The sequence below is a fragment of the Ylistrum balloti genome, unplaced genomic scaffold, assembly GCF_031769215.1.
Source record: "Ylistrum balloti isolate Yb309-2 unplaced genomic scaffold, AGI_CSIRO_Ybal_v1 Utg370104, whole genome shotgun sequence".
In the NCBI taxonomy this organism is placed as follows: domain Eukaryota; kingdom Metazoa; phylum Mollusca; class Bivalvia; order Pectinida; family Pectinidae; genus Ylistrum; species Ylistrum balloti.
Genome location: NW_026782129.1, coordinates 1,460,664 through 1,482,844, shown reverse-complemented (window position 1 = coordinate 1,482,844; position 22,181 = coordinate 1,460,664). Strand labels below are relative to the sequence as shown.

Sequence of the window (22,181 nt, the reverse complement as noted above, 5' to 3'; positions counted from 1 at the left end):
GGCTCCGTATTAACGGGCTCCTTATCAATTGGATCAGCGTTCACATTTTTTCGATATTCCGTATGCTATTTGCCTAATTTGATTCGAAATTTTTAGTTCGGTATCATTATACGAAAGAGAAATATGTCAGGTTACAAATTTCAACGCAATTTTGATGTAACTATTAATACATCATTTGTGTTGTACGAAGAGTTTAGATAGAATCAAAACACTACAATTCCACTGCTTTTGCTAACTCCTGCAGATAACCAACGCACTCCGTCGCCTTCTTCGGATCGTTGTGTAATCTCATCAGAGCTTCCGGTTCCATAGAACGTTTCTGCAGCCCTTGGGTGAATCTGACCTGTTGATTCACTGGGCGGCCTTGGCGAATCGCTGCCTCGTGTTGATCACATTCTTTTTGAACATCATCTATTATCTTAAAAACCCTTGCTTCTAGAGTCCGGTCATCTAATAGGTGTATTGTCTCCAGAATGAAGTCAACTGAAAATAAATCTTCAACTTGAAAGCAGTTCTCGCCAGATGGCACGAAATTTTGTCCAATTTAATATTAAGTCGAATGAATTCAAATACTTACATTTAGAAAAGGTTCACTATTGTTAAGATTGCGAGAAATTGATTTCCCATGAATATTGTTTACTTGTATTACAATCAATTTCAAAAGACACACACACACACACCCTCACAAACATACACACACACACACACTCACACACACACACTCACACACTCACACACACACACACACACACACACACACACACACACACACACACACACACACACACACATATATATATATATATATATACACACACTTAATATTGTTAAATTGTCTTACGAAATTTATCTAATTATGGCGCTTCTGCACCTCCCCGTCTAGATTTCGGCTTTTCTTTTTATCACTTTGGATTTTCTTGGTCGCCTCCTAGGCTTGAAAATGCAGGCGCTTAGCATCACTGACGAGTCCTAGAAGGACGAAACAGCTGTATGATACAGTTTAATTTATTGTTTGACTCTACTGTATCTCACTCTAACTTATTAAAATGTGCTGTTCCCTTGTATGTTTTTTTGTAGAATCGATACTCACATATCGTGTCTTGGCGTGACTGCATTTTGTAAAGTTTCATAAGAAAATCATTTGCGTGCTGCAAGGATTTTCGTCGCCTTTTTCCAAGTTGTAAAAGACGAAAGATGCTTTGCCTTTGTTCTTTACCGAGCATCTTTGATATTCGTTCCGTTGCTTTTGTTACTGAAATACAGAAACGTATTCTTTTCTTGTTAAAAAACAGTTGAAGGGAAAATGATATTTGTATTTATTACTAAGTCGTCCATTGGATGTCTAATTATCAATTTGTATTTGATAATAATACTAATAATTGGCTCTATTTATTCTTGATAACATATTGAGCAATATGCTCGCCTTACAAATGGTCAAGAAGATGATATACAATATTTACCAATACAATTACAAAAAGCATATCACAGGCAAGTAACATTTCTGACATCGTTTGGTAAAGGATTCCATGTAACAGCTCGTTGGTAATTAAAAGAATTCTAAAAATATTTTTGCGAGATGGCAAGTAAAAAAACATTTGAAGAGGAAGATATTGCTGATCTACATCAGACAAATTAATGAAGCAATTCAAACTTTGTGGAGTTTATTATTGAGCACCTTGCTCATCAATACATCTTGACTGTATAAACATCGTTTACAAAAAAGGCAATTAATTTAGGCGCTTAAACATATCACATGAATGTGTAAAGAAATCATAGTTTGAAAAAAGTCTTGCTGCTCTCTTCTGTTCTAGTTTTACAACATCCTTTTTGGCACTGTTGCCTCAGACAGTGGAGCAGTAATCAAAGTGTGGGTTTATAAAACAATTATAAAACGTCATACACGATCACTGACTTATAAATTGTCTCAACTTTTTCACCTGAATAATTGACATATCTTTTTACAAATATTGACACAGAGATGGTCCCAGGAGAGACAGCTATCGCCACTTCAAGTAGGTCTTCATTATTTACATTTCAATACTTACATCACCAATAACAACAGATAAATCATCCGGTAACCTACATTTTCTCTGTGAAGTAGTTACAATCATTTCTTTGTTTGTTTTTTTTTTCTGTTTTTTTTTAAACACATTTTGTTGACTTAAAACCATTTTGATATAAACTTGGCACCATCATTAAGGTTAAGGTTCACAATGTCCAGTGACTTTGCAATGCTCTGTGCTGCAGTATCGTCTGCATATATATACAAATTGTTGTAACTGAAAGGTGTTGATAACTTGTGTTCACATTTGTACAATCTTCCAGATTATAGGTACTAATTGAATAATGATAAAATTATGAAAATTATTGGAATTTGAGATTTTTGATCTCCCCATCAAATTGTGAAATTTCTTTCGATCAATTTTGACTTTCCCCTGCCACTTTTAGATTTCAAAAATATACTTTTATCATCAATAACGAGTCCTTAAAGAAGGGACGAAGCAACTATATATATTATTATTTGCTAATTCTACATTTATATTGAAAGGTACCATTCATTTTCATCTTTTTTACAATCTGTTGGTAGTATTATAAACACCTACCTGCTCTGGTTTCATATAACGTGTTGGTGTGTACTGGTGCTGTAGTCCGTCGTACTTCAGCTGTTGGAACGCTGAAACCGATTTCTATCGTTTCTGTCATCTGCTGCACGACCGCCCCGCCCATTTTCAGATGGGAGTTGTGATGTACTCCTTGAACATTAGCCATCATCACATTCCGTAGCATTTCGAGCTCGTTCCTTCCGAAAGCAATCATCAGATTCAGACTTTTTTCACGTTGTTTCCAAATTTCCCTCTCAGTTTTGCAAGCCACTAACTCTTTTGCCTCTAATAGTATCTCAATGGTATCCATTTCCCCTGGAAACTTTTCCTGGAACTGTTGAAGGCAGTGTTTGAAGTACACAAAGGCGCTCTTGCTTACCAAAGAGTCGACGAGACGGGTAACTGGGCGATGGTTGTGCAAGAGTGTCAGACAGGCCATCATAGCTTGGTCTTTGCTTCTTTGCATATATTTTTCATTTTCCTTTGCTATTCGAAGTTCTTCTGTGCGCTCCACGAGACAGGATTGTGCTTTATCTATCTGTAATTTAAGCTTCTCGTTTTCTTGAAAGAGTTTAGCAACTTCTTTCTTCTCGGAAATTGCAGTAGACCTCTGTTCTTCTCCTGTAAACATTTAATTGCAAACCTAGATCTTGAAACATAAACAAATACCGTTTATTTGTCTTTCTCCGCTGATGCTTTAGGAGATAGAGAGAGATTAATCAAGCACATAGCGTCAACGCTTAGATTGAAGTTTGTATATGTATGATTAATATTTTGCTGAAATAGAGGAGCATATCTCCATAAGTTTTAAGTGTTATTCGTGCGCGTAATGGTAAATATGTTTAACATATACTGCCAACGATTAAAAGAAAACTTTTAAGATTTTTCTACTCGTGAATTTTCTGTTTGTTTCGCTTACCGACGATTGATATAGTGTCATCATCTAACAAGATATAATCAACTTTCATTGCTAAAAAGATGTTTTTGTCCATGTCTGTTAAAGTATGGAGAACATTGACAGCTGCTGCAGGGACCATGAATGTGAGTATGCTGCTGTTTGAAGGACTGTGACCAGCAAGAATGACTTCCGTTTGTTTAACACACAACAATGCAGCCACATGTCCTCGGAGATTTTCCATCTGTTGCCTGTTGTCTTCAGAACCTCGAACATGGAATTTCACGTACCTGTATCCGTTTGCTTAAAAGGTAATAATACGTTATTTTGTAATTTCATTTATTTCAAGTGTAATTTGCAATGCAAATAAGTATGAATGTGACACCTAACAACACAAATGGATTTTCCTTTTTGCATGCTGATGTTACGTTCTCACGAAGTAAATGAAATAAGACTCGGTCAGTATGGTCATATACAAATTCTGTTACTACATTTTTCACAATGTACCGTTATGTTGGAAATGTTGGCCAATGCAAACTATTGCTTTCCAGATAAGATTAAATTTCTTTAAGACAATATTCTTCTTGGTGACATTGAATACGTCTTCCTCATGAATGTTTAAACATCATGTAAAATTTGTCCAGTAAATAGTTTATAATTCAACGAAAAGCTTTAGTTGTAGCAAATTGTCAAACATGTGATATTACTACCTGGTTTTTCTTTTGGTGTAAAGAAATGCAATGGCTCTTTTCGGCATTCCTGTGCGTATAAAACCATTTCCTGGTGAAGATCTCTCCTGCCAATATGCCAAAGCATAGCTTGTAACAGAAGAAGGTTGTTGCTGTTTAGGAATGTCATATCTCTGAGCAACTGGAAAAACGACGCTGCTGTTTTTGCTTTGTTTAACGCCGATCTGCCCAAATCACCTTCTGAAAATGAAGCACAAGCCATTTTCAATTAAAATTGTCATATGCAACATAAAACACAGGTAATACACACTAAAATATGAAATTGTCATGCGAGTACATTACGGTCTTTTAACTACACACACTATGAATCTTTTGATAAATAAGATTAAATAGCCATAGACAGATTTATGACAATCTACATGCTATTACTGTACATCAAAATTATATTTAGATAAGCATTGTATAAAGGGGATGGTTTCCTGTTAAATATCAGAGGGCTGAAGTTTAAATATTACGAATTTAACAAAATACTTAAAAACCAACGGACACACCTGCACAAAAATTTTTCATTCTGGCAATTTCCTCGTCACTGATTGATTGGCTGATTTTATCTAGAAACACGTTGAATTTCCACACAGGTGTGATCATACGTTCATCCTCAGTGTTTTCGTCATGATCGTAAGATATTTCCTTGGTTTCCATAGCTTGTTTTCAAAATATAGATTAGACAAGACAATATTTATTTGCATTAAATTACATCAATTCTTCTTATTTCAAAACATGGTTTTCAAACGTATTCGTGTCTTTCCGCAATTATTTCTTCTTAATGATCAAATTAATTTTCATGATTAATCTTTATCATACACGGATATTCATAAATGGAAAATTCGACTTAGAGATATATCTATTTTGTAATGTAGTTGGGTATAAATATATATATATGACGTGTGTGTTTGTGTGTTTACAAGCTCGATATATTTCAAGTCTGTGTGCAGTAAGCTGAGTGCATAATATCTATGTTAAATGTGAAATATTCTTCTTTATCGTATGTGTGGTATGAAAGAAATTAATGTACGAATAAGTTTGTTTGTCGGAATGAGAGCCATCTTGTATCATGTGAGGACAAAATTTGCAATGTTTATATTTTAGTGTTTTGACTTAAATTCTTTTCATCAGGGAAAAGATTTTCAGTAATTACCTTGATGGTACAAAACACATGTTTTCAAAACTTGTCAAACCTCTCTACAATGTCAATTCTAGATATTATTATTCCATTTTGAAAGATTGAAATTTTTTTTCTGAAAGTCATATAAATGAGTGTTTCAATGAATCAATACATTTTTAATAGTATACATACATAAAACATATAATAACAAAGGTTAATCCTGAAAACATCTTTAATATTTGGTTAAAGGTGTGAGAAGCATGGTCAATAATGAGGAAAGATTCTAATGATGAGTTTGGTCCGCGACATTTGCCTTACCAGCACACGGCACGTTTTAATAACTTGGATTAGTGTCACGGTTCAGAGTATACACGTTCCTGACGTTCTTTTGTTTTCATTCTATATCGAAAATTATAATTTTCGCCGAATCATAGATTAAATATATACAAATGTATTTCTTTTTATCCATTTATTCCACTTAAGACGCCTTACTTCACTGGTGAGTCCTGGAAAGACGCAACATCTTATTAAGAAAAAAATCAATTCTCACGCCGAAAAACAAACAAATGGCAAATCATTTCTTTCCATGAGAGACCCATTTGGAACGATAAGGTCTTCAATTAAAGAACTATAATTACATGACGCAACCAGAAGAATACGTCATCATTCTTATTTAGACTTACTTAATTGATTGATGATTAATTGATTGATTGATTAAAGTTTTCTCGTTAAATAAAATAAATATATGTCATTTGAAGTCGAGAGAAAAACCAAATTCAGACTAAAACTTTCAATTTACAATACAAAGTCCAAAAAAGAATGGCAAAAACAGACATCAGCTTTGTAGTCTGAAGCATCTGCAGACAAGGTCATTTCGATGGAGTTTTGTTCGTAACAGTATTGTTAGCGTAAATATAGTTAATTTCTTATACACAATCGATTTGGTAACTAGTCATCAAAGTGCGTATAATCATACAACGACAGCTGTACGTGTTTTTAATAGCTACATTTAAATGGATTAAACGGTTGTAACGGCGGAGTTTCACAGAGAACAGATATCGAGTTACAATGGTCAAAGTTTACAGTGTAGTGAAGATTTCCTATGCCGTCATCGAAAGGCAAAACAAAAAGACCAGAAACACACGTTACCTACATAGATAGTGTGCGCTATTGATTTCTGTGATATTTCAATATCATCACAAAGCAGGTATTAGTTACTCAAAATAATATCTGTTTTACCTTGGAATGATTTGCTTTTTACTTGATATAACGGAATTTATTTACTTGATGAGTTTCTTCCAGAAAATATTTGAATAGTCTTAACCGGATATTGGGTACACATTACATAATTGATCAGAGGATATAATGTATGTTTGGTTAGGATATGATACTATGATATATGGTTTCATGAAAACTATACCGTAACACACCTTACTTCAGAAAGGTGTGGCTTTACTGAAAGGATCGTTTAACAGAACTATGTTTAGGTAAAGTTTGAAATCTAAATATCCATTTTTGAGTTTTACAATCATGATCACGAAAACACAAATTTATTACTGGATACCTTACCATGTTATCTTTCTGATGTCTGTGTTTTAGATCCAACACTTTACATCCGTGTTTAAATGATACGTTTCAAGATGGCGACGGCTTAAATGCGCATGACAATTCATTTTCCGTGTCAAATAACCATATATGTTACGTCATAAGTGCATATACTTACCATAAGATCTAAAATTAAACAAATCCCTACACACGAAAGATATGAAAATATACCCTGTTTATATTCCCCGTATCTCCGAAGCTCTTTATTCCACAAGCAATTGTGAAGTTTAAAGTTTAACAAAATAGTTAACATCTATTCAGCCATGTCCTGGCGCCTTTTGCATCTAGCTGGTTTTAGTTGAAATCATATCATCCTTTTGAAACTGATGCTTAGTGCATCATGAATGAATGTTGCCATATTATTCGCTTCATCAACTTCAGTAAGCTTTTTCAACAGAACAGTTGTATCTCACAAATGTAAAACTTTTGAATAATATCGAAAGTGGTCATACATGAAGAATATACGAAATTATGTTAATTGTCTTAAAGTAAGATCAAATTCAAAAGTAGTTTTTAGTCTTGAAATTAAAAAAGTTTGATTACACTATAAAACGACAAATAAATGGTACGGTCGATGAAAGCATTGAATAACACATTAAATTTATCTTTATGTGTCCTGTCTGTAAGATTAACTCGACGATATAACTTAGATAGGGCAGACAACGTATGGTTTTATTGTTATCCTTTCAGTAAATACATAAAAAAAATATCTGAAATATACATTTGACTCACAAATGAAAGATTTCAACAAAAAAAGAAACATCTATATTTGGCACTATGAACACTGTGGTTATTTGATACACAGTTTACCATACATGAAGTCAATATTATACAGAATGTTATTAATTAAATCAAATATAAATATTCAAAAAAACAATTAAATCCTATTATGACAAAAACATGGTTATAAATGTAAACGAATATTTGTTCATTTTCACTTTCACAATGATTCTGAGAATCTGCGTCATCACGTTCACGTGACATGATCCTATTGTTTGCAAAGCTAATGCTCTTTATTGATTTAGTGACATTTAAACGCAAGCAACGATCAAATCGTCAGAAACACATTTACTATGTAAAATATGTCATTTCGTCGTATCGGAAATCTCGTATTATGTAATAGTTACCTGCATAAGATTATATGACTTGTAAATTTTCATCTAATTTTGTCTACTTAAAATATATTTAAGTTTATGAAGGACACTAACCTATTTTGATACATTTTTACATATGCTATCAATATGAATGGACCAAGTCGTTATTTATTTTAGTTTAAATTTTCGAATGCAATAGAGTTCCTGGAGAATTTCTATGGTAGTCAGATCGCATGACCACGTAAATTCGGAAGGTCATAGAGTTCATGTAAAGATTTCTTCTAAGTAAGAAAAAGGTTAATGTGTGTAGTGATCATGTAGCTTATAAAAACTGTATACCATATATGTATCTTATGCTATAATGAATAACGATTTAGTTAAGTGAATATGAAACAACTAAAATCAAATATGAAAATATATCTTCTTTTAACATTTTTCTTCTCTCTCATGCTACCCAATGGTGATCGGTCTGTTTGTTTGATTACAAGATTAGATTAGATTGGTTTTAGTTCATTAATACTTCATTTTTCTACATCGAAATGACACATATCTTTATAATAATAAATAATAATATATCTAATAATAAAAACACTCCCATATCCATTTTGTGTTCTTACCTTCAGGAAGAATGTAACGCCCCTAATGATCGAATCCCAGTTACAGTTGGTTATCTTACAGTTGTTTAGGGAAAAGTCCACTCTAAACAGTCATATCAGAGTTTCATATGGACCATAATCCAAAAGCAGATTTAAGTTACAACTAAAAGAAATAACTTAAATCTGTTTTTGAGATCCAACTATGGAATTCCGCGTTTGATTTGACACTTTTCAAGATGGCGTTCTCTTGCACTATGTTGTGTGGCAGTTACCAATAGTATTTGTAGTGCGACGCGCATGCGCATTAAACATGTCGTAATACACAAATAAGTACAAATAAGATCTGGATTTCTCTTCATCTAGAAGCGTCTTCTTCCTTCGAGTATTTTTACTGCAAGTTGTCGTAGAGTATATTTATATCACACACGGGAAGGCCTTCAAAATATATCTTTAAAATATTCTTTGACGATCTGTCGAAAACCCTGAAGTGATATAAATGAAAGTAAATAATTTACGACGTGAGAAGTAAATTTCAGTGATGTAGAAAAGCGAATGGCAAACCAATTAATAATTTGGTCATTTGATTGTATATTAAAATTGAATTATAAAGTAATACATGTAATGATGACTCAACTTCATACCTTTACTTTCACTTTGTATTCAGGAAAGAGCTGCTGTTAAAAAAGGAGGGAAACGAAATTTTGCTTCCATTTTCAGTGATTATAATGAAAATCACTAATATAAATAATTGATACAAAATGACACCATACATTACTTTACAAACAATACAGTTGTCGCTAATGGCGTTGTTTGGTTTTCTTTTATTCCTGCACTGCATTGATGGTTTTACTGAAACTATGTAAAATCCATGCTGCTTGTGTCGTATAGATAACGTACAAAACAGAGCTTTGATTCATCATTCATATCTTAAACAGCAGAATTTAGCGCAAGGAAACTGTCAGCTGGAGCTTTGTTAATTTAGAAGAAATAGAATTTCACCCAATCGTGAATTAATGTTACAGGGAAATATTTTAATGATTTTGATAATTACAGTCAAATGATAAACTAAACACCATCATACAGCTGTTACGTTCTTCAGGATCTCTTCTGTGAAGCAGCGAACCTTATTGAAACTGAAGACTGGAGAAAATACAAAATAGTCTAATGAAATGTCAAAATTCAGGTCAGGAGTGTGTGTGTGTGTGTGTGTGTGTGTGTGTGTGTGTGTGTGTGTGTGTGTGTGTGTGTGTGTGTGTGTGTGTGTGTGTGTGTGTGTGTGTGTGTTGGGGGGGTTAGTCCCTTTGTTCAATAAACTGCATTATTTTCAATATTAAATTAATTTAAGTACTTGTATATAGTTTGAACTCCTCCACAATTCAAATGTAGAAATCAAAACATAAACAAAAATTGAAAGGACTTTAACATAATACAAGAAAACAAGTCGGTTCATGAACTATCTCTCACTATACGCTCACCTGGTAATTTTTTTTGTTGAACCTATGATGAAATTCAGATTATGTTCATGTAACAATATTTCAAGGATTGTACAAAAGATACTCTAGTGAATAGTACCTTTTAATACTTTAGACATCAGAAATTAATTATCATTAAACTACATCAAATCGCTTTTTCGTCCTTCTTGGATATTTTTAAAAGACTTCCAGTAAAAGTGTATATTCTGATTCGTGCTACTATTATGAATTAGAATGAAGCAACGGTAAATCTAAATGGAATGAACGAAAGAAAAATAAATTTACATGATTATCGTATATTTTGCCTCTTAAATAATTACTGATAAATATTTTTATAGCTTTATGATGGACAGAAAACGATACATCAATTATATCGCGTAAACGATTAAAAAATGCCAGAAATTGGTAACCTACAGTGGTTGACTATACAGCTGATCGTGTAGTATTGCAGATGAAAATTATGAGAAAGTTTACGGTTGTATGTTTTTGCGATATGAATCTGCACGTGGTTAATGCCTGTTGGTTCCGTTGTTATATAACTTGTTCTCATTTGGGAACGTGACATTACTTGCTTGGATTGACCAAGGTTTACATGGCGGGTGTCGTTGATGAAGCAGAAGACGCTTATTTCCTTGTACTTTTTCAGGGGTCTCTGTTTAAATCTTTCATTTGTTCATAGTTTGCCATGATTTTATTGTATTTGAGTTTGTGTATGCCTTGTCTACTTGAGGAAACTGGAGTACTTGAGGAAAATCGCATGCATCCATTTTTGGCAATGTGATTCGATCATGCATTGCTTTTGATAGGAGAATCAAGTTGCGTTGTCTAACAATTACTAAAACTGTTATACTGCCTATAACAAAAACAGACTGCAGAGTTTATTAAAAAGATCATTAAAATATATTTACGTTCTCTGCTGCATTAGTTTATATGTCATTAGGACATCAAATAGCAGTATACTGGACTACTGGGATTTACTACGATAGGCGAGATTAGGTCTGTGTTAGAGTACACCTACGTGTCTCCCAGGTAAACGATGATTAACTCCGTTCACTTTCGGTAACAATGTCCTGATATTTCATAAGTTGAGACTATATTAAGAGAGTTTAACAGGTACATCTCTAAAAAGTTATATCTGAACAATGAATATATTTGCACATGTAATTTACCACAAAATCCTTATTAGTGCCATGATATGCGGGGTTATCAAATTTTTCAATGTCGTCTGCTAGTCGTTGATCTGACCGTCCACACATGGTATCCGTTACACACGGATTTTCTGCACTAAAAGTAGCATACATTAACGATCGTCTGTCAGCACACTCTTACTGATAACAAGGATTGGAACTCAATCGGCGTAGTGAAAATATCCAATTCCGAGAAAGTTGTGTTGGTCACTAAATCGTTCGAGATGTCCCGTTAGGAGTGGTCGAAATCGACAGATAAATAATTATTCAGTAATTTGGAATATGATTCAATATGATTCCTTAAAACTGTCGCCAGACTTCAGTAGATATCCTTAATTAGTTAATCAGACATTGGTTGGATCACGTAAGAAAAATAACCCACAAGTTAAATAGGTCAATGATTACACTTAACACTGCATATAAGCTGAATTGCGTTCATGTCATGTAAAGGTATTTTCAAAGCTAATTTATACAGATTCACTGTCTGAATTCGCTGCCATATGCGTGTCCGACTTATTCAAAACTGACATTCTAACATTGTTTGATGAAGTCTGACGGCGATACTTAAATGCAGATATTTCAGACGAAACACTGCCACCGTGAATCGTCGGCACTGTACATTGGACCGGATATAGTTATAACTGATGCGGTGAGAAGAAAATATGACGGAAACACCAGGTAAGAAAATCCCCATTATTACTTGCCAAGCTTTCTGTAATTTAACAGACAACACGTAAAAACCAAATTTGTGCATGTAAACAATGATATCATAAAACGTGTACCTGGCAGCTCTGAACAGAGAAGAAGTCACCTTTAAAGCCAATTTAAATTTTACCGACACTACTTTCCCTGAGGGAAAGTTGCCTTAGTACCCGTTGTCATTGTGGTAAGCGCTAGGTATGGTTGAATTCAATTACTCTGTGATGTATATGTGTAAGTCGTATGGGTGTTACAGGATTACATAATGGTATATCTAAGGGAGACAACCTAACTACAAATGTATAATCCCCTACATCGTAATTCTTTTGATAAGACTGGAACTATACAGATGTGTTTGTGGTTGTTTCTACTTATGATATGAACCTCTTACACCTACGACTGGTAGGGCTGAATTGGGAAATACATAGATATAGAAATCGTATATAGCCTATACTTGTATTAGCTACAAACTGTACATCTATGGAGACAGTTTTCTGTGGCACCAGCGAAGTTAGCGCACCTTCTCTGACATAACACCAACATAATTCTTCATATATATATCAGCATGTGGTATATATGGTAGATAATATGTTCTTTTTTATGTCAACCGAATTGTATATCTACTGTACTACAATCTTGTAGAAATACAAGGCTTAAACAAACAATAACATCAAGTGTATATCTACTAAATATAGAATTTATTGGAAATCAAAATCCTATCTATATAAGATACTGACGTTCATAAAAATACATCTTACATTTTTGTTCTGATTATCACACGGTATAAAATTTGATATAATCTAGCAAACCGACAAGACCATCACAGATTGATCAATGTAAGTAAACAATAATAAAATATCTTTAGGGTAATGAGGAGATCAACAAGGGTATTTAATGGTCGGTTGCTATACATTATTTCATGGGAAATACTTGATTACACTTTCTGAAGTTATTAAGGTATAACCGTTACACCAATAAACAAAATTGATAAAATCTCGAGTATATTACATGTAACTTAATAAAGAAAATGACGGCTTTTCTTTCAACAAGTGATACTGCAAACCTTTTTAAAGTAGGAACAGTGTCTTGATTTAAACTAAAAACAACAAATATCAATGGCATCGAAGCAAACCCTATATATGACCACGTGTTCATCATGACCACAACAACAAGTTAAAAGCAAAATTAAAAATTCAAATAACCAAAGTGATATAATGAAAACTTTTTTTCTATGTTAATGTTTTGGGGTATTCAGAAGTGGAGATGTTCTTGATTGGGCAAAGTCCCGAGCGATCATGCGTACCAGTGGAGACTAGCCTCTCTCCTGTCTGGCGCTCCGCTCTTCCCATCTCTTTTTGCAGACCAAAAGGGGTCTGTATATACTAAAAATGTTATGAAACTGTCGCTAAAGTAATATTACACATTAGATAACAGGCTAACAAATATTGAGTAATACATGAGTAGTTGACAAAGACTTCTACATGGGAATGGTCGTAGACTATGTTGTTTTCCATAATATAAGTGTACACTGACCTTCATGCAAACTGTCTAGATAGGACTCAGGTAATTACTTACATAATCAGGGAATGAATTTTAAAAAATGGTCATATGTAGTAGACAAAGTAACAAAAGTATGCCTCTGGCTGCTGGTCAATACATAATTGCCCACTGGTCTATAGATGTCAGCATTTAGCTGGTCTTACTCTGTTATTTAAACTATGATTAAAACCTAACATATGTTTAACTGAACAGAATTTTTAATAATCTAATTAGCTCAACAATCAACTTTTAATAGTTCAATGTGATATATACTAGATGTCAAATCTCGAAAAGGCATTATTTTACTGTCGATGGGACGACCCTAGTTATCAAATCGGTATTAAATAGAACATATGTTTCATTCTTCTTGAATATAAATATTAAAATATGTGCTATCCGAATGGCTATGAAACAGTCAAAATTAATCAAAAAAATTTCACGCTGACTTAAATAATCTAGATATAGTTTCTGAATATCAAAGAGAAACATTTTTATACATTGTAGAAATGAAGCATGAAATATTTGATTCATGTGTGTGATTTGTAGATAAAACTTACGAATATATGTTTATACATGTATATATATACTAGTTTATAAAGTCACAGATTTATACATATAAAGAAATTTTCAAATGGCTATCAGCATTGCTTCCAAAATAGAAGAACAAAGTGTACCATTTTGTAAAACACACAAAATCAAAATAATCATCAACAGGCAAAACATTGAAAACATAGACATAACTAAAAAAAAATCCTTTCTTTGAATATTGTACAACTTAGCCATAACAAAAACTGTTTTTAAATCATTACAGGACATACAGGTCAATAGATTTGAATCTAACAAAAACGTACAGACTGAGCGATATTGTGATAAAGCTGAAATATTTAAATGTTATTAAGTTTGATATAAACAGATGTAAAGAAATTAACAAATAACTCATGTAATTTTATATTTGAAATTAAACTTTCAAACATCCTTTTAGAGGTAGATGGTACATTAACTACCACAGTATATAAATATCTTGTTATTAAATGGTAATGTTTTATTAATGTAGATAAGAACATATAGGTAGATTTCAGTACTGCAACGTTGTTAGTAAACGTCGAATGATGTCAAACAATAAGATTTGGATGGTAATAGTTAGAGAAGGATTTAAATAAAACTATATCACGTAAAATAATCATTCTCAAGTGCATCTATGTAATGTTTTTGTTGTTTCTATTATTCTGATCAGAAGGAACCCACCATCGGATGTGAAACAGAAATGTGCTACACATATCTGATTTTCAGATACACAAAAATCTTAAGATAATCACAAAGTCAATTTCTATATGCTTAAAGTAGAATGTTGACATAAAATCGTTATTAGGAACAATACGTCGTGACGTCATAATCTATGCAGAAGTATCCGTTGTAGCATTGCGATGACAATACTTGACGGTATTAGATTCGATTAAGATATGTAATAAATATATCGACGGTGTATATATAAAGATTAAAAAACCATAACTCAGTTCAACACATCTATATGCCAAAACATTAGTTCGATTTAACATGGTTTACAACTCGATAGGTTTCCAAATATTCGGTCGTTTGAAAATGCTAGTGTATCAATGTCTCGCAGACACCTGTACAGACTGATGAGATCAAAAAAAGGATAAAGGATGAAGCAAGGAATATGAGTTTTAATCACAGCAGATCAAAGTAACTACAGGTCAAAGTTACCAAAGAGCCCTGTGGCTATTTCATTCTTTTATGGATCCATAAGTTAAAGAAGGATTATTCTTAATATTTTGCTCTCGAAGATATAACATGGATGATAACTGATTTGCTCTTTCTATTCTTTGGACTTTGAAATGGTAATTAAGATGACAAGTCTGAGATAATTAAAGTATAAATATCATTTAAAGAGGGTTTAATGATTTTGATTAAACTGGTAGTGACATCAGGAATAAATCTAAATTGATGTGACTGACAGCTGACATGATTATAATGACAATAAACATGTGCTGGCGATAATTATCAAAATCATCATATTTCTGATTTTTATCATAAAGATACATGTATGACCGAATCGACGTGAAAAAGATATTTAAATATGCGGTTCTCAGGTCAGCACTTTAATGGAAATTACCGATCCCGGAGAAACAATGGTTATGTTTAATATCCCAAAGTTTACAACAATAAACGAGCATAAAGTGTCACGGTCACCCAGAAATTGAACTGGATGTGCAACGATCAACCATACAGTTGTAATACCAAATTTCATTTCTATAACTTGAAGCATAAAGGGAAAACTACGCAAAGCAATATTCCTGAGAATTTTTCCAAGTTCAAAGGAATATATCACTGCCAAGAAAGGCTACAGACTGCCAAGAAGCGAACTCGGTGCGTAACTTTTGATCAAGAACTCATATACAAAATTGCATTTTCATAACTCGAAGCATAACTAAGAGAATTCCAGAAAACAATATTCAGGAATAGTCACAGCGAGCTGAGAATTGAACTCGATATACAACATTTCATTATGTTAACTCAAAGCATAATTGGGAAATATCTGGAAAACAATATTCCCAAAGAATTTTCTAAGATCAAAGGGGCATAACCCAGCCAAAAAGGGTCACAGACAGCATATAGCAAATGTCATTTCTATAACTCAAAGCATAACCAAAGAAAGTCAAGAAAACAATATTCCTAGAGAATTTTCTAAGTTTAAAGGGGCATAACTCAACCAAGAAGGGTTACAGACACCTAAGAATCGAACTTAATCTGTACCCTTGCAACAAAAAGCCATATACCAAATTTCATTTCGATAACTCAAAGCATAAGCCAACACCAACGCTAAGATATACATTGGAAAATCCCAATGAAATACGATGTGATGTTATTTTTTTGTTTTGTAGAACTAAATATCTAAAACAGAGTAATTGCATTGTATTAGCACAAATATTTTATGGTTTACGTAACAACTTGACCTGTTGCTTGTGTTGATATGTTGCCGTTTCATTACAGAAGGTGATTGTTCAACAAAACCTGTACTATGGCGTTTCACTGTATCATAGCGTGCTGCCTGTCACGGTATTTCACAACATTCATCACTACTTTGCAAACCTTTTCGTCAAGCTTTGTGTCGTTTAATTGGCGCACAGTGTTCAGAGCAAACTCCACTAATAAAACAATAGAAAACACATGTGATTAAGTTCATTTTTCTGAAAGAATGTATAATCAAAATAGTAGTTTGTATCTTTTGCTGAAAATGGTGAACATTGTATCTTTTTTTTAATTGCTATTAATTTATCTATGTCGAGGCCGATATTGATATATTTTCTTTGGTCTATAAAACCACGTATAAATTGAGATCAAAAGGCTATAATGTTTTAATTGTTTTTCTTTTCGTCTCACGGAGTTGCATAATCAGAAACATAATGTACAGATGGTTTCATCAATATCTAAAATATCGTAATTGTTGATAACAAATAAATTGATGTTATGAGGCAGTTACAAATGGCAGAATCTGATAAAATTGCTACTTTCTTTATCGTTTTATTAGAATTCATTATTTTTCCATTTCCCCGTGACATAATTATCAATTAATTGTTCTGTCATATAACTACGTTCTGAAAATTCCATATTGATGAAATGGGTGAGAATGACATAAGAAAATAATTGACTAACAACAAAGTTTGGCGATTCGGTCAAACTATGAATCAAAGATATGTCACTTACGTTCATCAATCGCCTTTCCATTCGATTGTGTACAATAAAGATGGTGAATAAAGTGTTCACTGTTTTTCAAATATACATTTGCGTCTGACTCGCTTATTCCCGACAGCTGTAACAAGCTTCTTTGTTGCGCAGCATTCAACATATTGGATATGTCGACCAACGCTTTTGTTACTAAATTAATTTTAAAAAAGCAGTTTTAGCTATAACAGCAAACACGATATCGACAAATGTACACGAACATTGAATTCAGATCTAAGAAAATATCGCTACAAACTCACGCTCTTTAACACATTGCTCTGGAAACTTTCACACTTGGAAAGAGCAAATTTGTCTTACTTTAAACTTTTTCTAATCAGACGTGAAGTGACATGCTGCAGGTGATGTCATCTGATTTTATTTTTTTTAATGCAAGGACATTCATTGACCATGAACCGATAATGGTATAATTGTATATATTTAATATACATATATATATCAGGAGAGAAATATTTTGGTACCTACACAAACTATTTTAGATGAAAGAAACAGCTGTTCCACTTCATCCATATATCACCATACGACAGCTTTATAATGTCATATTTGTTACGAAGACAAAATGTTAAACTTCTTTGTGATCTTAGCAAAAATAATTTTCATAAATGAAAATACAAAATTGCATCATACCTTTATTATGATATTCAGTCTCGGCGGCTGATACAATTGCCATTTCGTTTAATATGTCTCCTGTTTGAACCTGTTGTGTCACCATCGTTACACCAAGTTGGATTGTTCCGCTTTGTCGGATCCCATTACCATTGATATGCAGTCTTGGGGGTTTCTGATTGTAACGTATGCCCTGGAGTTTAGTGATGTCCATTGCATGTTGAATCTTCAATCTATTCGTCTCCAGTTGATTCCAAAGTCTCATTGATTCAGCATGCTGTTTCCATGCATCCCTTTCAGCCTTGCAAGCAAGCAATTCTTTCGCTTCTAGCAGTATTTCAATAGTATCCATTTCATCTGGAAATTTCGACCTTAACGTTCGAAGACTGTGTCTAAAGTATACCATGCAACTCTTTGATACCAGGGAATCGACTGTCGTCGTAGATGGCCGCTGTTTATTCAAGAGGGTCAAAAAGGCTATGAATGCTTGGTCTCTACTCTCTTGCATATTTTTTTCATTTTTTTGTGACTGAAGCAACTCTTCGTTTCGTTTTTGAAGTAAACACTGTGATTTCTCTAATTTGGAACGATACTGATCGCGCTCTTTGACAAGTTTCGACATTGCTGCTATCTGGGCTGTTGTTGTAGGCTTTTGCATATTTTCACCTGTAATTATGAGATAAGGTATGACGACTTTCTCAGATTTTCAAAAAAAAAAAAACAAGAAGTGAAAAAGGCGAAAATATCACAAATGGCAATATTTAGGTTACCATATGTTTTCAAGCACTTGATAAATATTAAAGCAAATGATATTATTTTATGATAATTATACGTTTTACTTGTAAATTATTTTTTAAAATTGCATAATATGAAACTACCTACCAATCAAGGATATTTCGTCTTCATCGACGAATATATAGTCAACTTTCATAGATTTAAGCACTCCCTTGTCTTCCCGCTCTAGGTCAAATAACGATTCTATAGCCTCTTCTGGTACCATGAAGGTAATGACGATACTGTTTGAAGGTTCGAAACCCACCAGTATCACATCCTCGTTTTGTACACACAGTAACTCCGCCACGAAATCTCTAAGGTAATCTACTTGTCGTCTGTTGGCCTCGGAACCCCCAATATGGAACTTCACATGTTTATATCCATTGACTGAAAAAAAATGAAATCAAAGCAATTTTTGTCTATCCTGTGGCATAAACTGTAGTTACATAGTCATTGATATGCAAATGATGCGTCTTACAAAAGTATATAAGTGCCCTAATTTTCGATTTTCAAAATGAACTCATCTCTAGCTCATCATATTGTCTTAACCCTTTCACAGAAATGGATTTCAACATACCTGGCTCTCCTTTTGGTGTGAAGAAATACAGCGGTTGTCTTCGACATTTTCTGGCAAATGTAACTATATCTTTATGCAAACCTCTTCTCCCTACATGCCATAACATCGCTTGCAAATGTAAAAGATTGTTACAATTCAAAACTTCCATATCTCTCAGTAGCTGAAAGAACTTAAGTGGGGTCATTGCTTCTGTTAATGCTTTTCGTCCAAGATATCCGCCTGTGAATGAAAAAAAATATTTCTTTGATAGATATACGTTAGTGTATGCTTTAAAGAAAAAGGCTTGAAATTAAGATGACCGAAATGAATGACTACAACTTATGTCTTATACATTTTGTCATTTACTGAATAGCAATATTACCGATTGCAACTTTGAATGAATAATGGTTAAAGTAAATCTAAAGAAAAACTTACTATCAGCAACGTCTTTAACTATTTTTCAAGTTAAGCTTCATGATCATTAGTTCAAGTAAAGTCTATTTTCCACCACTTACAAAAGAAAAAGTGAGTCTTGAGCGAAAGACGTTTGATCAAATAGCACCAAAATAGGAAATAAAAGGAACTTCCTGTGAACAATTGATGTAATGGGTGGAAATATGAAAAATGTAAACATTAAGAAATGTTGCATATTGAATATTGTTTTTTTTTCAATATGTGCATTTAATGCTAATCAAATATGTTTGTCAACAATTTTCTCTTTTAAATTGTTCCTTTCGATTTTAAACATAATTACTACTTACTTTCTTTTCAAATTTTATGACTTGATTTGAATAACATGTTTAATATTTCGTTCTTCAAATGTTTGACTCTGATATGTAAGTTTATTTCATAGTTTTAAAACAAAAAGTAATAACCTCTAATTTTATCCCGAATGTCTAATTTTATCTCGACACGCTAATTCCCTTAAAATATGCATTTGGACAGTAACAGTAAAGACGGCCTCGAATCGTCTAACTTGTTTTGTAAGATTAGAGTATATCACCTTTGCAATAAGACTTCATTCTTTCTAGGTCATTATCTGTGAGGGCTTCTGCAATTCGGTCTAGCATCACATTGAACGTCCAATCGGGTGTTACGAGTGATGCATGGCTGTCTCCAGTCGTTGTGTCCATTTTCGTTTCTAAAATAGCGTACATGGACACTGACGGAATAGATGCTTGTTATATTGGATCTGGTTTTGTATACTTATGGTGTGAACAACTAAGAAAATACCGACATTTTAACTGAATCAAAAATTCAAATTCAATACAATTGATACCAAATACTAATAAAAGAAATATTTACACGAACACACTTGAAAAATGCAAGCTGAATGAATGCAGATGCCACGGAAGAGTAAGCTTCTTCTGCTTCATCAACAGAACATTAACGTCTAGTCTTAAAAATAAATCGAATATGAAGCCAGTCTATTGAGTAGGGATTACAGTGAATATCTATAGCAAAGAGACAGTAACTCTTTATTATGACTTTTCAGTATCCAAAATAGATCATATATGTAGCATGATGTGTTATTCACTGAAAATACCCATGACTACAAAACCTTGATCATGCTTGTTTTTTCGATTAGTCAGCTTCACTTCTTGGCGAGGTTCGGCATCGTGTTTTGCATTTGAAGACGAACTTTTTTCCAACGTCTTGTTATACGGAACGGCCCTTTCTTTTCTGAACGCCTTCCCTTTTGCTTTTGGCATCTTAAAATAATCAGAAAACAAAGACAATTGTTTATTTTGTATGGACAATTTATAATCACATTTCACGAATAAAGGTTTATAATTTGACACATCGTGCTGATACCAACAAAATCGTTCAAGAAATGACCAAGGAATGGATGAAGGATGATATGCTTAGCCATAAAAAGGGAAAATTCAAATGAAAAAAAGATTTTGCAACCCAAGAAAGTGGTAAGTCAAATTGCTGGTGAAATCTTTCAAAATGGAACTACTTTCTTGCATTCTGACAAACAGCATTTCCAAATTACATGTACATAGCTATCCTCGGCTGCTAATTAGTAGTATGTTTATCCAATATATTACAATGTTTTACGGCAATTGAATTACCTATTACTGGGATACGTATTTGACAAGCCCTCGATTTATATCAATAATTATTGAATAAATCTTTATCTATATTTGATTATGTGTAATATGAAATCGTTTACTCTGTATTGTGATACTGTGTGAAATAAGTCCAACTTATATAAATAATTGTGATATATTGGTTATACGAAATAGCATATGAATAAGTATGCAGTATACAGTATCACGGACTGGACCTCTATTCTTCTGTAAATCAATATAATCTTTGATATTCATATATTTACAACAACATGGACCTATCTATATGCAGGTAAATTATACATTTTACAGAATGTTGCAAAACAAAATTTGATGTGCAGTGTTACTGCCCATGTGGCCATGGTCCAAGTTTATATAGTGTCGAGCATTCATTTGCCGGTTCGCCATTGTTCCGCCCCGTGAATGCAAACAAAAACAACATTGTTCGTATACGAAATGAGCAGGACACATGCGTGTTATAACGATTAATTATATCCGTATTTAAACTAGTCATTTCAAAGTGACGACAGGTGTAAAGCGCAAGGAAATATTATGCCGCATTCTTCTGTATCAAATAACCATTTTTAAGAATTTCATTTCCAAACGTCATATCCGAGTCTACTCATATAATGTGGATTTAATAGATTAGCATTGGTCAAATATTCGAAATTATTTCTTCTTTTCTTATGTAGTGATAATAAAATTTGGCAATGTTCAAGAATCTGAAAGTAGTATTCACGTTTAGTTTGTTTAATGTACACAAAGGCATCATTTCCTGCATTGAAGTATTGAATATTTAAACCACAAATGTATATAAGATATACAGAACATAAAAAAAGATTGAGAAACTAGACTGAATCAATG

At 33.1% G+C, this 22,181-nt stretch overlaps 2 protein-coding genes across 2 annotated transcripts; both read right to left on the bottom strand.

The window, feature by feature from the left end:
• Positions 1 to 211: 211 nt before the first annotated feature.
• On the bottom strand, positions 212 to 4,889 carry LOC132550142 (uncharacterized). The gene is made up of 6 exons (XM_060214158.1): positions 4,739 to 4,889; positions 4,209 to 4,427; positions 3,523 to 3,801; positions 2,604 to 3,224; positions 1,091 to 1,252; positions 212 to 483 (listed from the first exon to the last, which is right to left on the bottom strand). The coding sequence occupies exons 1-6, from the start codon at positions 4,887 to 4,889 to the stop codon at positions 212 to 214; spliced, it is 1,704 nt and encodes a 567-aa protein (XP_060070141.1).
• An 11,703-nt stretch (positions 4,890 to 16,592) lies between these two features.
• LOC132550141 (uncharacterized) lies at positions 16,593 to 20,375 on the bottom strand. The gene is made up of 6 exons (XM_060214157.1): positions 20,246 to 20,375; positions 19,264 to 19,482; positions 18,795 to 19,073; positions 17,934 to 18,578; positions 17,271 to 17,441; positions 16,593 to 16,711 (listed from the first exon to the last, which is right to left on the bottom strand). The coding sequence occupies exons 1-6, from the start codon at positions 20,373 to 20,375 to the stop codon at positions 16,593 to 16,595; spliced, it is 1,563 nt and encodes a 520-aa protein (XP_060070140.1).
• Between the last annotated feature and the right edge of the window lie 1,806 nt (positions 20,376 to 22,181).